The sequence below is a fragment of the Columba livia genome, chromosome 1, assembly GCF_036013475.1.
Source record: "Columba livia isolate bColLiv1 breed racing homer chromosome 1, bColLiv1.pat.W.v2, whole genome shotgun sequence".
In the NCBI taxonomy this organism is placed as follows: Eukaryota; Metazoa; Chordata; class Aves; order Columbiformes; family Columbidae; genus Columba; species Columba livia.
Window position 1 is genome coordinate 34,169,858 of NC_088602.1, and position 16,157 is coordinate 34,186,014.

General features: G+C 37.1%; 1 protein-coding gene across 1 annotated transcript in view; it reads left to right on the forward strand.

The window, feature by feature from the left end:
- VWA8 (von Willebrand factor A domain containing 8) overlaps positions 1 to 16,157 on the forward strand; it is a 191,819-nt gene that overhangs the window by 21,556 nt on the left and 154,106 nt on the right. The window contains exons 3-5 of the mRNA XM_021286771.2: positions 454 to 584; positions 2,707 to 2,817; positions 14,460 to 14,627. Of these exons, the coding sequence (XP_021142446.2) occupies positions 454 to 584; positions 2,707 to 2,817; positions 14,460 to 14,627 (410 nt within the window). The remainder of the gene's footprint in view (positions 1 to 453; positions 585 to 2,706; positions 2,818 to 14,459; positions 14,628 to 16,157) is intronic.

The window sequence follows — 16,157 nt, forward strand, 5'->3', positions numbered from 1 at the left end:
ATTTATTTTTTGTGTTCATGATTCAAAGAAGCATTGGGATATAGGCTGGATTGATATTTTACAAATTAGTAATAACATATCTATATTACATTAACTGATGCTGAGGAGTCCAGACAACATTGGGTGATAAAACCCAGTCTTTGAGTTGATCAGTTTAATGTGAAATGAGAATCAACAACGTTATTTTCTGCTTTTGTTGGGGTTTTCTTTGAAGAATGAAGTTGAGCAGACAAAAAGGCAACAGGTAAGATAGGTATATAAACTTATATGTACATTAAGCAGTCTAATATGTATGGTGTGTTGAATTCCCTGCTTTTCAGCTGTCCAACTTTAGGGCAGCACATCTTTGTGTCTTTGTTTTATTTTTGCAAATAAGAGCAAAATAATGTGTGAATGCCCAGGTATGTACCATATTTCAAAATTAAATAATGTGTTCTGTTTTGTGTTTCAAAGTGACAGATTCATTGGCCCAGTCTGTAGTCCACCATTTGAGATGGATAATGCAGAAAGATCTTCTTGGCCAAGATGTCTTTCTCATTGGTCCTCCTGGGCCTCTCCGGCGATCTATTGCCATGCAGTATCTGGTAAGTATGTTGGTTTGAATTCATGGAGATGTAGTGGCTGATGTCAGTTAGTCATTCTACTACTAGCCAAATTGTAAAAAGTAGTCCTAGAAAAGCAAGCTACTTAGGAGGTAAATAAGTTTTTCCATAGTTGTGCTTTCCAAAGTTCAATTTTTGTTACAGACAAATAGAAAGTACAGATATTTCAATACGTGTTTTTCTGCTTAAACTCCAGGGGGAAAAAAAGTTGGAAAACTGTGTTACCATATGCTATCACAAATGGAGAAACAGTTTGTTCTAGGCATTATGTATGTTAGAAGATTAAGATATCTGCCTACTGTTACAGGCAACAAATTGGTTTTGCTTCATTATATAAAAAAAGAAGTGAAGGAAAGGATTTAGGAGAGGAGTGTTCTGAATAACATTTGGGAACAGTTATCTTAAGTGATTAGAAACAGTAGATGCATGTATGATCCTCGCTTGGAATGTGGGAAGGACGTGCCTACGTCCATCTGCATGAACCACGGCAGCACCATGTGCAAAATTTCACTTTTCAATTGTCTGTGCCTTTAAATTATCAGGAAAAGGGGGTTGTCTGCCCCAAAAGGTGACATGGGTAGGACTTTGCCATGAGCTCTATATAGAGTCCGGTTGGGCAGAAGGACCACAAATGGAGTTATGTAAACAATTGTCATAAAGATCAGCTTTTCATTTAAAAAATCAAAAGATACTAATTCAAAGACTAGTTCTCAGAGATAAAACATCTAAGAGAAAGCTGCAAGATTGTGAACTTTGGAAAGGGAGCAAAGATCTCTTTAGCAAACCAGATACACTACTTAATAGCTAGATGCACTCCTTAAAATAATTGAGAAGAGTTTGGTATAACCTAAAAAGAGGACTTAGGAAACACCTGATATCCAGGCATGGGCCATAGAACGTGTGTCAGTATTTGTATCGCTGTTTTTATGCACTCGAGCTGTGTTAGGAAGGCTGCAATTACTGTTTCAGTGCCATGCCAAACAATTACGTGAAGGCTGGTCTTTGCACGTGAGCTGATACACACTGTGGTCCCTTTAAAGAAACTACATAAGCCTGGAAAACTTTTATGGGCTATTGCTGAAAGCTACTTGTACGTGTTCTTACATGGGACTAATTGTTGAAGAAAACTCTCTTGTATTTCACCTTCTGTTTTTTTTTTTTCCCTTGAATGATAAGAAAGTCCAGTTTTATCCACCTGCAGCATAAAGGAATTGGTGGCTTTGTAGCCAGTAGGCACTGAGAAAATGGAAAGGAAATAATTTTAATTTTCTTTTTATATCTTTGCTTTATTTCTTCATACAACTGCAGTTAAAAGTTGCCTCTTAAGAGAGATCTGTTAACTATATCACACCTTTTGTTGAGGCGTAAGGGCTAAGAGCATTTCGGTATTAATCTGTTTCCTAGCAGAATGCATGCTAGCCCAGGTTGGAAGTGGCAGAAACATCAGGTATAAATGCATGGTTTGGTTTGTTTGTTTGTTTGTTTTTTCCTTTAAAATGGAAAATTCTAAGCATATCTCATATTGAATCAAAATAAACAAAACAACAAGCCAAGGGTTCTGACTTTTTAAACAGTCTATAATTTTACACATAGAAACTGCATGTCATGTCATTAAAGGGAGAGAAGAACAATACAGTTCATCAGGGTACTGACAAATCATATACAAGTAATAACACAACTGAGTCACGGTATAAGTGTTACTGAGCGAGAGTTGAAGCTTTTCTATGTTTTACGTAAAACTTCTGACTTTCATTCATGATTTGCAGATGCTGATTGTTTTTCAGAGTCCAGAACCAGAAGGTTATCTTACAAGATGTTACAGATGTTCAATGGAAAGAATATATAGCTGGTTATTACTTTCTTTAGAACAGGTTTGGGGAAAATAAAAGTTTATCGAGCAGAAATTCAAACCAATTTGTTTGAGGCAGAACACACTGTGAACATTTTAAAAATACAAGAGATTAGATTTTGTTCAGAGTTATTTCAATGCACTGTGCTGCTGCATAGAACTTTTTGTACAATTATACCACTAGGCCTATTGTTAAAGTTCACTTTCTGGGGTTATAACCTTATTTTTGTAGTAACTTCAGACTCTTGTCCACAGGAGCTAACGAAGCGGGAGGTTGAATATATTGCACTATCAAGGGACACCACAGAAACTGACCTCAAACAGCGACGAGAGATCCGAGATGGTAGCGCTTTTTATCTCGATCAGGCAAGTTGCAGTCACACACCACCTGATGATTGTTTAGAAGCAGTTTGGAGGAAGTAGTGGTTTATATGTTGAAAAACTAGTATGTATATTACAGACTAACTGACATGTTTCTGATGAAGTTAGGAAGTCTTATATAACACTCTTGATCTCGTTAATACAGAAAATGTTATCTTTACCCAAATCAAAGATTACTCTGTCTCTTAAGAGTACCTCAGGTTTGATTTAGGCAGACTGTCTTTGATGTACTTCTGTAACGAGGTGTGAGATCCATTCAGTGCAAGTTAGACTAGAGTTTCACAAGCACTTCTCTTAGTGTGTCTCTTACCTAACACTTGTAGAACGTTAGATCAGGAGATACATTTTAGGAATATATCTAGTTTCATTGACAAAGAGTCTAGTTCATGGATTTTAAGACTGCTCTGTGTTGTGAAACACAAGCACAGTGAATGGAGACAATTGTGAGATTTGATTCAAAAGCTCGCTGTTGATCTGGATTACAATAATGATTTAAACACTCTTGCCATCAGTATTTCCCCAGCCCCTTAGCGGGTCTAGTACAACCGCAGAGTGATTTGGATTAGGTAAGATTTTTCTTTGTAAGTTATCAAGAGTGCACCTCCCTTTCAATTATGCAGGTAAAATATACACTTCGTTTAAAATATCCATTCTCCTGGATACCTAAATTTTGTATACAAGTTAGGTTTCTAATTAAATAGGGTGTGTTGGTTCCTCTGATGTAGTGTGAATTTAAATTTGTTACCTAAACCAGTTTTCAGTTGGTGATGCTATAGAGGTTATACCATCATCATGGGTGATTTGTGAGTGTAAAGGGAGATGGGAACAGGAGAGGAAAGAGAATCTAGAAGATTTATTCTCTGTTTTAAAGAAACACTTTTTTTAAAAATTTATTTTAAACTTTTTTAAATTCCCGATGATCTCTTTTGCATCCTTCAAACTTTAAAGAAACCTTTAAATAGATTTTCTTGAAACCATGGAAGATCCTCAGAATGAAGGATAACAACTAATCTAAATATGGGGCGGGGGTTAGTTACTTTTAGGACTTCAAATTATCTCATGCTTATCTGGAAATATGAGGGTTGCACAATATGAGATAATTTAAAGTACTGTGCTGTCAATTAGGGCTGTAAATGGCTTCTCATTTACCAGAGGACAGGAGCATTTGTGCAGGCTGTCAGGTTAACTCATTAACTTACGTTAGCTCCATGTCTAACTGCTCTCATGGACAGCCTCATCCTCACAATTTCTACAGGATAGTCAAAGTAATCTGCCTCTGGTGTAAGCGCATTAATTAACTAACATTTCTAAGAACCACTCTGTCAGGGACTGTAAGAAGCTCACCAAGATGTGAGGTGGTCTGTTAACCCTGTATTCGTCTGAAGACTTTGATCCCCATGTAAGTATGAGGCAGCTTGCTTCACTTTGTACAAGCTGATCTCGCTCTGGTAAGAACACTCTACAAAAGTTAGCTTTCCAAGGTAAAGGTCTAAGATTACCTTTATTCCCCAGTTTGCTGGAAATTATTGATTAATAGGTTTTTACAAGAATCCAGCACAGCAGTACTTCAGACCAAGACTCTCATTTAGCAAGATACCAAAGTTCTAAAATCAATTGAAATCGTCATGTTTTTCCTCAGCTCATGTGTGACTCATCACATGTGTAACCAATGTATGTTTAAGCTCTGAGGGGAAAATCAATCAGTTGTATTTAGATTAACATTTTTAGAATATTGGAAACATGGACTATTAATCTCATAGGTAGGGATGTTCCAGCTTAAATTTGCTAACCCTATGTTTTAGTTAAAGACACATAAAATACGGTACATTGTTATGTTTAGAACTGTCACAGATCTAATTCTAGCTCAAGAAGAAAAATGAATAAAGTTTTACAGGTTACACTGGTTTGAGTTTTAGTTAGTTCACTTAATGATTTTGAGGTTTACAGATGGCTGTGCCAATTCAAAACAGTACAGAAACTGGACACTACATGTCTTTAAACCCCAGACAGAGAAGGCTATCAGTAGGTAGCCTTAACAAAATATTCCCAGAAGAGCGTGGATTGCTCCCGTCACCATAGGTGAGCTAAAGAGAAGGTGAACTCATATAAAGGACTGGAGATAAAGCTCTGCTGTTCAGATTTACATACTATTTCCCTTCCTGTTGAATGTCATGACACCCCAGGGAAGACAGCAAAGCTTCCAAGTCTGGTTTCTGGATCATGCACTGTATGAATTCTGTGGCTCAAATAAAACTTAGCTGTTGGTTAAGATAGTTGAGGCTCTTTGCATGCAAGTCAATATAGTAGTGTGATTATCTTACACTTTCAATAATAATATACTACAGCAAAAGCTGGCATCTTGTTACCAGAAATAACTTTAACATAGTGGATCATCAGATTTGCAGACCCACAAACGTTTGCAAAATTGTCTGTGAGTGATTGTTAAGATATTGTGGTTGTTTATAGCTTTACATTTACTAGTGACATATTAAATACTGTAAATTGATATCTTGGGGGTTTCAAAACATCTGATATGTTTTAACATGAAGTTACTGAATATGACTGCAGATAGTTATTTAAGATAGATTTGGAAGATGGTGATTTGGAAGCAGTGACTGGAATTCCATATTGAAATGTGTATTGAAGTATTGGGGTATCACATATCCTTGCATATTAGCATTTCTTAGTACTAGAGTGAATCAAATGGCATAAGATTTGGAGTTATGAAGTTAGAAGAGGCATGGGGAAAGGGTTTTGTTTACCTCAGAAATAGGGGACCACTAAAATAAAGGTAAACACTGAATTATCAGATTCATTCCCAATAAAAAAGAATGTAAAATAAAGGGCTTATAATAGGTTAATTGTTAATTACTTTTTTTCATTCAAGTACTGACAGCAGGAAATTCTGGTTTTTTTTGTCTTTACCTTAGGCCATTAATTTTGGTTTTCAGCTATTAATTCACTGTTGAAAGCCTCAGAAATGTCATTATTGCCATTATTCAGACAATTAAGTAACCTCTTGCTTTTATTCTGTAATTTATTGCATGAGCTAATTATGTTGTGTATCAAGTAATTAGTTAGAATTACTTTATATTACTTAAATACTTAAATGGCAGCTTCAAATTTTGCATTTATTGATAGAAGAGCTTGTCTTGCAGAGAGTTTTCCTCATTCTGTAACTCTTTGTAGTTGAGACACCAACTTGATTGAACCAGTATGGAGATCCTAATATCAGCCTATTGTATTTTCAAAAACTAAGGAATTAGATTTGATATTTTTATGTTTGGGTTTTGTTTGTTTGTTTGTTTCCCCATTTCTGATGCAGTTTTGCTCTTTATCATGTGTATACAGCTATAAAAGGCATACCTCTGGTTTGATTTCTTATTTCTACAGCCTCCTACATTTTAAATTATTACATCTAAGGAAATCCTGCATTTAAATAATGTAGTTGATGCAATTTGGAGAGCAGCCAACCCATTTTGTTGGTGTTTGAGAGGTTCAGCAATCCAGGATTGTACCACAAACTATGTTGCCTGGAATGCCCAGTTTTGCTTACTCTGTATCTTCCAGCTTTTGCATTAAATGAAACAAGCTTCCCAGACACAGGCCATTTTATTAAGTGTACAGTCATTTTTGTTTGGGACAGTCAAACTAACCGAGGTTGGAATAAGTAGAAAAATATGGTTACGTTCTGAAAAATTACAAATAAAATGTCATGTTTTTGAAGATTTGCTGATTAAGCTGTATCCACTGAGTAGATAAGTACGTGTATACAGAATCAGACTACGTTTTGGTGTATCTTTGAACTATGTGAACATACTCATTTTAATAGAACACTTTTGCATCCCTTACTGCACCAACATTGTAAGTTACACAATGATAAAATTTAAAACTGATTGTCAAGATACCAGAAAAATTATCATCTATGATGGCTTGAAAGACCATGATGTAGTAATCAATTGAACACTTGGAGTAATGGAAATGACAGCTTAAATCATCCTGCTTGTAAAATGAACATGACGTGAAACCCCGTGGAGTAGCGCTACACAGATTTGAGTTTGGAAAGAGAATTGTAAAATAAGATACACGATGGGTAAGAATAATTCAGCTTAAAAAAAAAAAAAAATCAATCAGCAAGTGCAAATTGTGTAATTCTGTGACTTATTATCTTACTACCTTGGGGGTGACAGCGGATTTTTGCTGAGCTGGTAAGTTAGCCACCGCAAAGGCATTGTCAGAATTTAGTTGGCTGACAGTCACTACGGTATCTGTCTGGTACAGGGAGCTAGAAAAGTCTGTAGAAATAAGATGCAAGCCATACAGTACTCCAGAAGTATCAGTATTACTAGTAATTTTCTTGTGTCAAGTATTGCACAGAAAGAGGGAAATATTACGTAGAAACAAACATTTGGATGAAGTTAATCTGTGTGTTTAATTCCTTACAGATTAAAATGGAAGGTGTGGGGTTCTTCTTTCTCATGTTTGTGACTGTTGCATACATATTCCACTTTCTTTTCAGCTAGTATTTCCTACAATGCAGGAAAGTACAATACTTTGTAGTATGTAGGGTCATAACACTCACAGGCAATGTGGACTTGATGGATAGTGCCCTGAATCAAAGCGATTTATGAGAGATAAGTAACTGCATAATTTTTAGATATATGTCTTTATTTCCTTTTTATTCTGCTACTCATCAGGAAGAAAAATTTAAATAGCCCATCTCCCTTACTCAAGAGTTGTATAGAATAAAAACGAAAACGCCGAGGTTTCTTTGTTTGTAGATATTTGCACTGATAAATCTGTTCAGGAACTCAGATTTCGTGCTCCTGGGTGCCTGCTCTCTGCCCAAGATGCAAAATATGTCACATACTTGATGTAAATGTACTGCTGTACTAATATACCTGATGTAAAGCAGCTAAAATGGCCCAATTGACCCTGCCGAGGTGAGGACATAAGCTCTTGTAAATACAGAGTGCAGGCACTCGGCAAAAACACCCTGACTCTTGTGTTAGTGGAGGGGGTGATGGAAATAAAACAGATAATTCGTCCATGTGGTAGTTCAGAAAAAGAAAAAAAATCGTGTGAAGGGAGCTGAAATAGATGACTAGGGAAGCTAAAAGCAATACTACAAAATGAGTTCCAGCTCTTGTCATATTAACATATTTATGATCTTACAGTGTGTTGATTCACTTCCTAGGGTAAACTTTTCTCGCCTAGTTTTCTGATTTGAACCTCCAGTAAATTCAGGGTGTTTCTTTTTCAGTTGTTCTTCGTTCTGTGCTGTGGTGTTGCATCATGAATTAGTTGCTCATGAGTTTGGGCTGCTCTTCCTCATGGAAACATGAACTCCAGCTGACAGCTGGAGTCTCTCTTTGGGTACCACAGCTCTGGTACACTGCAATTTCTCTCTTACTCTTTTTTTTTTTTAATTTAATAAAAAAGGAGTGAATAACAGTGTTAAATGAAACCTGCCCTGTAATTTTCCTAACCTCACAGGGGAAAATTAGCTATAAAACCCACCCAGAAAACACTTGATTAACTCAGCGGGGAGATCGTCTGAGTAGTGAAGGTGTAGCCTCCTCCTCCATTACAGAGGGTGGAAAAGGTCAAATTATTTAGCTCGTAAGTTACATTTTAAATTTGACTAACAACATTAGTTTAGCTGTAAATGATTTTATTATTCTATTAGTTACTGTTTTGTTGATTTTAATAAAACCTGAACATCACATCTGGAATATATGTAGCTCAGTATTGTGGCCTAAGTGGTAAAATGTGAAACTATAGTTCATCATCCTCTACAAAATGAAACTTTTTTTAACAAAAATTAGAATACACATTTAGGTGAATAGTAGGTCTGTTTTTAATCTCATCTTTGACTGGCATTATACATTCAGGACATTTTTATTAAATACATGTTATTTTAAGCAACTAACAAGATTTTACAAATATTTAAGGAAAAAGATAGCAGTAAGGTTTTAATGAAAGTTGACATTGTTGCTTTGAAACTGCTTGAACATGGCTTTTAATAGCGCTTCATCTTGCTACTTAATTTTTGATTATACTTTTTTTTGGAAGTATGTTATCACTTCAGTCTGTTAAATAATCATCCATTTCAGCTTTGCTCAACAGCTTTCCTGTTTGCTTAACCCATGAGGGGAAACAATAACTAAGGAATTAAGAGGTCTAAAAACTGAAAAAATATCTTGAAAGATTTTCTTTGGTAGAAGCATACCATTAGACATGCTGTTCACTCTAAGATATTTTAAAATCTAGCAAAGTAGATTCCCCAACAGGAAACATCCTTATATGCTTCACTGCCTTTAACATCTGTTTGCACATCTATCTTTAGACTGTGTTTAAATTTCTAGAATAATTTGCTATTCCATGTAAGTATTATTAAAAAAAAAAAAAAAAAGTTAGTTCTCTTGCATCTTCTGAAAAGAATAACCTGAGGCGCTTACAGTAAATTACAAGTCTGGGTCAATGTCCTCTTCTTTCCATGGTAAGATTAGGAGTAAAAGCTCATAGCGTGTTCCATTCTGCATCGCTGTCATTTCTTTTCCTGGTATTTTTTACGTGTTGGTTAGTTTTAATGATTTAAATTTGAAAAAAAAAAAAAAAGGATTAATTCTATCTGACCTGTGGAAAAATATATTTAGAATACATCAATTTCCTCTGAGTTTTGTGATACTCAGTAGCTTACTGGGGCTCAATTTAATGGCCACCTCCCATGCCTGGAAGACAGGCCCTACCTGCTGGTAGAGAGAGTGCAGAGAAGGGCGATGAAGCTGGTCAGGGGTCTGGAGCACAAGTCTGGTGAGGAGCAGCTGAGGGAACTGGGGCTGTTCAGCCTGGAGAAAAGGAGGCTGAGGGGAGACCTGATCGCTGTCTACAACTACCTGAAAGGAGGTTGTGGCGTAGGAGAGGGTTGGTCTCTTATCCCAAGTAACAAGTGATAGGATGAGAGGAAATGGCCTCAGGTTGCACCAGTGGAGATTTGAATTGGATATTAGGAAAAAATTCTTCACAGAAAGGGTTATGAAGCAGTGGCACAGGCTGCACAGAGCAGTGGTGGAGTCACCATCCCTGGAGGTGTTTAAAGAGCGTTTAGACAAGGTTCTTAGGGATATGATTTAGTGCTGGAGTTAGGTTATGGTTGGAATTGATGATCCTGAGGGTCTCTTCCAAGTGGAATGATTCTGTGATTCTATTGTACTGTGGATTTAATAGTCCAAGTTCTGTTGGCCTGCTGCAGCCAGTCACCATCGTGTTAACTCAAAACCAGCCAAAGTTTTGTATTATCTTTACCAGATGGTTGTTAAGGATCTCTTTTCACTATAAGACACATCTGGACATTACATTGTTGTGATGTTTATGAGATACAGGAGTGAATGGGAAGACTTGAATGGAAGAGTTTGTGTGGGATATTGCGCGGATGGTGGGAACAAGATATTACATTGGAAGAGACATCTGAAATGGAGGCTGCAGATGAAAGGAAACCTGACCTCATTAGCTCTCATGGTCACTGAGCTACTTGTTCTCTTGTTTTTCCACGTTGTATTAATAGTTACAGTTGTAGTGCTTGAGATGTCATTATAGGGATCCGGTTTTCAGAGCAGTGGAAAGTCATCTTCTAAAAAAAACCCCAAACTCATCTTGAGTTTCAACTTTCATCTCCTGAAAAAGAGGCAATTACTGATTACTGTTGGGCAATTTCTAACAGCAATTTTTTTACATAGTTCCGAAGCGTCGCTTGTGCATCATACTCAGAATGATGCCCACTTTGAAAAATTAAAGCCCTTTAGAGTTCCATGAGAACCTTCTTCACAGATGTCAAGGCAACCAGGGTTTTCTGGTTCACGCTAAGCATTTTCCTAAGACAACTACCATTTCAGTTCTGGTATTTTCAACTATGCTGTTAAAATTTCTTATGCCTTTACAAACTATTTTGGTTAGCTTTAAAAAAATGTGCTCCTTTCTCTGGTGTTTGTGCATTTCAGAATGTGCTTTGTGGTGAGCTTTTTTCTGTCCTTCTTCCCTCGCTGACACTGTATAACTTCATCCATGTGGTTGCTTATGCATTGTGATTTATGCCAAAATTGGGGTTTGCAGCTTTATTTTGCACTGCTCAAGTGGAGGAGCTCACCGTGGTTCAGCTAGAGGAAAGACGATGAAAGTCCACTTAGAGTTGTCTTGTTCCTAAGGTGTTTTTGCCTTTAAATATAAAAATATGCTTTTGCAGGTGCAGTGTGAAACCAGAGTAAGCAATCTGCGTTACTTCTTTGTTCCATAAAGCCATTATGTGACTAGTTCCATGAGAAGAGCTTCTGTTCCCGGCTTATTCCCTGGAGCAGATACCTAGGTTCCCATTCTCCCTGTGCCCTCGGAGCACGGGTGGGAGGCAGCAGCCTCCTCCGATGAGCAAAATAGTTCCATGCTGCAGTTACAGTAAGTCTGAAAGTAAACATTTAAAAAATCCCCCTTGGCCTTTTAACAAGAGTTAATACTTTTAATCTCAGGTTTGTTGTCAAGGTTGTACAATATAAACCTCCCCTGTCAAATTGTGTTTTGTGTTAAACATTTAGAGTAAATGAGACTAGTGAGAGAGGGAGGCAGCACAGCTCTTTCTGGGTTTTCATTATAGAATTATGAAGATTTGTTTCTTGGAAGCATTTTTTAAAAATGATTTTTCAGTGACAGGTTGCAAGCTTACTTTCCCTCCTCTGATTTTTTTTCATGCATTTTAGTTTTCATACCAATCCATCAATACATAGAGAAAACGGAAATAATGATTCAGAGCACGCCTTATACTACACTCAGCTTATTGCAAAAACTTGTTACTCATTACCAACCAGAATGCAGAACTATAGTTTAGCCAGGGATACACAGCTGTTTTGGTCTTAAGAACAGACTTTATGGTATTTATCATGGCAATTTTAGAGGTAGATGAATTATGCATTTATTTCATTGTATTTTGGAGAACAATTTCCAGTATTTTGGATATACTTTGGAGATACATGAGGAGCACAGTTTGGAGAAAAGCCAATCAGAGTAAATTAGAAACCCAGTGGTTGTGATTTTATTGTTGTTACGAGGTGTCTTTCCATTAAGAAGTGAAAAATCATGGTTCTTCATCAGCCTTTCTTGAAGCTGATTATAAAAGGTCCATAGAGGTAGGCAAACCTGATCTGTAGCATACCTTTTGAAATGTTCTTGTGCTGAGCAATAGATTTTTGAGTATAAAACTTCAAACACTTTCCAAGTTCAAGAAACTGTGTAAAATTTTGATCCTATAAGCTGATGATCAGCAGGCAATGCGCTTTTCAAGATCATGCTGCTAATGGAGAGCGTCTTCTTTCTTGAAGTTGATGGTTGGTATATACTTCTGCACACTCACAGTCTTCCCCTGCAGCAGATTGTCATCGTGTACAACCTCAGGAGATACTGGAAGCCTGTTATTTCAACAAGCCTTCATCCATAGAGTGCGTGTCTCATCATGAGTCAACAAGATTCTATGGATACTCAAAATATTTTGAAACCATATGAACAGAATGTGTATTTTCCTCTGCTTAGTAAATCTCAGTCATAAAGTCTTCATAGACTTATAATAGTCAGAATCCAACCAACTTGGCAAATAAATTGTTTGTTAAAGCATATTCTGGCTGTATCTCCAAACTGCATTTAGACAAAATAGCATTTTTTTCATGCCAGGTATTGGACTGGCCACTGGAGACTCAGGTTTTCTATTCAATTGGGCTGGAACAGATTTTTGACTTGTACAATTACCTTTCTAGAGAAGAATGTTAGGACAAAATTTGTCCTTTGTATAAATTTTATAGGATGGGGAGAGAGGAATTTTATATTGCCTCAGTAGAGTATGAGGTCCTGAATTAAAAAAGAAATGAATTCATGTACTGATTGCTTTTAGAAAGAATTGGTGATTCAGTGGAAGAGAAATAATCTGGGGACTATATACTTGTTTGATGGGATTATTCCAAGTTCTTCACAGGTTCCTACTGATTATGAGGCTAGGTATTGAAATGTTATACAAAATATCTTTCAGAGAATGCAACTTGCATCTCGAGATGTGTACCAGGATTTATGAGTGTCTCTTTTTAGTAATATTTGCTTGAATCCAGGTTAGATTCAGGAAGTATTTTCATTTTAATAATGATGTGAAAAGCTTACATCATGGCTAATTTGCCAGTAGTTATTTAGGCTTCTATGCTGTACCTAAGAAGCATCTAAATTAGTTAGTCTTATCATTTAGTGTCTTCTTTATCTTCTCAAATGGATCTCTGGTTCTGCTGCATGCTTAGTACCATGTGGCAATTAATTTGTTGTGCAGAACTGTTCTTTCTAGTTTATGGTTATGCTTTCATCCTTGATACATCTGCTTTCATATGTACGTGTTGGCTTTATTTTGTTGTTGTTGTTGTTTTCTTTTTTTTTTTCCTGGTGGTTCTTTGTTATTCTTTCCCATATCTTCCTTCTTTCTCTCTGTTCCAGTTTTCGACATCTATTGTATTCATCAGAGATTTCCGTCTAGCATCGTATGACGCGTCCTTCTGTAGGAGTTAATAGGAGACATACCGGGAAGAGATTTCATTTGTTCTCCCTTTGCAACTCTGCTTGTGTCCAAAATTGTGTTAAAATGTAATAGGAATGCAAAGGAAGACTCTTTGCTGCCTCTAAATGCTGCCTGTGCCTTATTATCTGATTAAACTTCTGCAAATTGGAAATAGACAAGAATGCATTGAATTTCAGGGTCTTCTACTGGACAGTAATTGTGAATATTAGATATGAAGTGTAGTTAATTTACCTGAGTGAATGTCATTGCATGAAAGCTGCACAAAATGACCAGCACCAGCATTCAGTTTTACATTTTGTCTCCACATTATGCACTTAAGTATACAGCTACATATGAACAACTAATACATTGAAACAAAGAAAAGTATAACTTTCTGTCCCCAAGGCTCCAGAGGATTATCAAGTTAATGGCTCCATTTTGATCCTGATTTTGTAGAAAACCACGTTCAGCCAGGGAATATACTTCTAAATCTTTTTAATTTTATGACATTTTTTTGACATCTGATAATTTATGACACTGTTTTGTTTTTGTCATCCATGTTTTATTTCAATAGACTGATATTTTAGTCAGACTAGAACAATGTACCGAGGATGAATTACAGTGGTGCATAACAAGAGCAATCCAAAGGAATACTTGAAATTTTTTCTAAATACTTTAATATAATTGTAAACATGTAAAACCACCTCGGTTGTATGTTTTCTGTATAAATAGCTGTCCCATAATTGCTAGATGGTTTTAAAATACCCCAAAATACAAACTGTTATGCAACATCAAAAAGAAAAGGTGTCACATATTAATATACACTGGATATACACTAAAATGTCTGCAAGGTTTTGCGTTTCATTCTTTTGCTACAAAATATTGGAACTTATTTCTGCCAATCCCTCCAATAGTTAGGAGATAAAAGTCCAGCTTACAGAAATAAATACTGTTTTGGGAAGCAGCTGGAGGTTCTTTTTCAGCAGGATTTCATGAGAGATGTAATGGTTATTTCTATTATAATATTGTTGTGGGGTTTCTTTTAATTTTTGAAAAGTGTGCAGTTCGTGCGGCTACCGAAGGCAGAATCCTCGTGCTGGAAGGTTTGGAGAAAGCTGAGCGGAACGTCCTGCCGGTGCTAAACAATCTGCTGGAGAACAGGGAAATGCAGCTTGAAGACGGTCGTTTTCTCATGTCTGCCGAGCGTTACGACAAACTTCTGCAGGTACAGAAACACTGTTTGGATTTCCCACTTCTTTTTATCCCTATTCTTGGTAGTGCTGGGACGTGGTTATGAAGTGGAGAATACTTACAAGCCAAATGGGGGAAATCTCACCAAGGTTTTTATGTTTTTTCTGGGGTGTTATATAGGATGAAACAGGCAGCGTGGAAGCTGTGCGAGAAATCAAACTACTGCTTGCAACAGCAAAAACATGTTTTCCTTGATGTCTTGTCTGTCCACATGAAAAAGGGTAGTTCTGTGTTAACATTGTATGAAGCCTGGATGTTTCTGAAATGTGAAAGCCACAACACGAGAATAACCAAATACACTTGTGGAAAGAGATTTAAGTTGAAATTGTTCTTGTGAACTTCAGATAATGAAGTTGTAATAGACGTGTTGCTAAACTTTTAAAAGGTTAGGATACCAAAAAAATGAGGTCAAGATGAGCAACGCTGTATTCATCAGTGCTGTTTCACCTTTAATTTACAGAAGGATATGTAAACAGCCAATCAAAATTATAGGAAGTGGTGTCGAGGGTTAAGATTGCGGGGTGACAATAAAACCCTGGCAGATGTATTGTAAACCCCTCTCCCCGCCCCCACTTCCCCCTCCCTCTCCCCCCTTTTCACTAAGGAGAGGTGATTGGGAGGAAAAGAAGGACAGAGTGAAGAGAGTTGGAAAAAATTAAAGATGTTTTACTAATGCTACTAATAAGAATAGAGAAAATAATACAAAACATACAAAACCAATCTTGAAAGTCTCAGCAACTGCAGAGCCGGCACCCGAAGTCCTGGGTTGGACTCTGCATCCAACCGGAGCTGGATTCAGTCTCTCACTAGGCCTCAGTTCGCAGGGACGACTAGCAAGGTCCTCTCCTAATGTCGGCCATAAGCAGAAGGGAAAAAGGCAAAAGGGGAAAAGCGAACGAGATCCTCGTGATCTCCCACTTTTATATGAAGTATTCACGTGAATGGAATGTTATACACAGTTGGTCAGTTTCTTGGTCATGGGTTTCTCGTCGCCCCTCTCGCGAGATGTCCATCTGTGCTTATCAATAAGTTTGCATTCCATTGCTAGGTTTACCAAAACATGTGTCTGGTTCTCCAGGAAAATGCAGTTAATATGAAGGCTTTAGCTGACAGGCAAATTCACTAAAAGAGAAACTTGTTTTTAGCAAAACCAGGACAAATGGCTAGAGAATTTTCTTTTCGTAGGAAATGGGATTTTAGCGTCTGCTGCCATTGCTACTTCAGCCATTTTCCTTTTTTCTGGGCTTTGAGTCCTACTGCTTAAATTTGAGCAGATACTTTTCAGGCTTTTGGGCACCTCACTAAATTCCGTCCGGCAGTTTCCAGTAGTCCTGCGCATCTTACTTTCATGTACTGTGGTTTCTGATCACATACCTGTCAGTCTCCCGTAACTTCCGTACGTTTCTGATCACACGCTTGTCAGTCTGACCCCGGCTTGCTCATGTTTTATCTGTTGTACCTAACTGTGGTTAGGCGTATAATTCAGACCCATGTGGCACAGGAA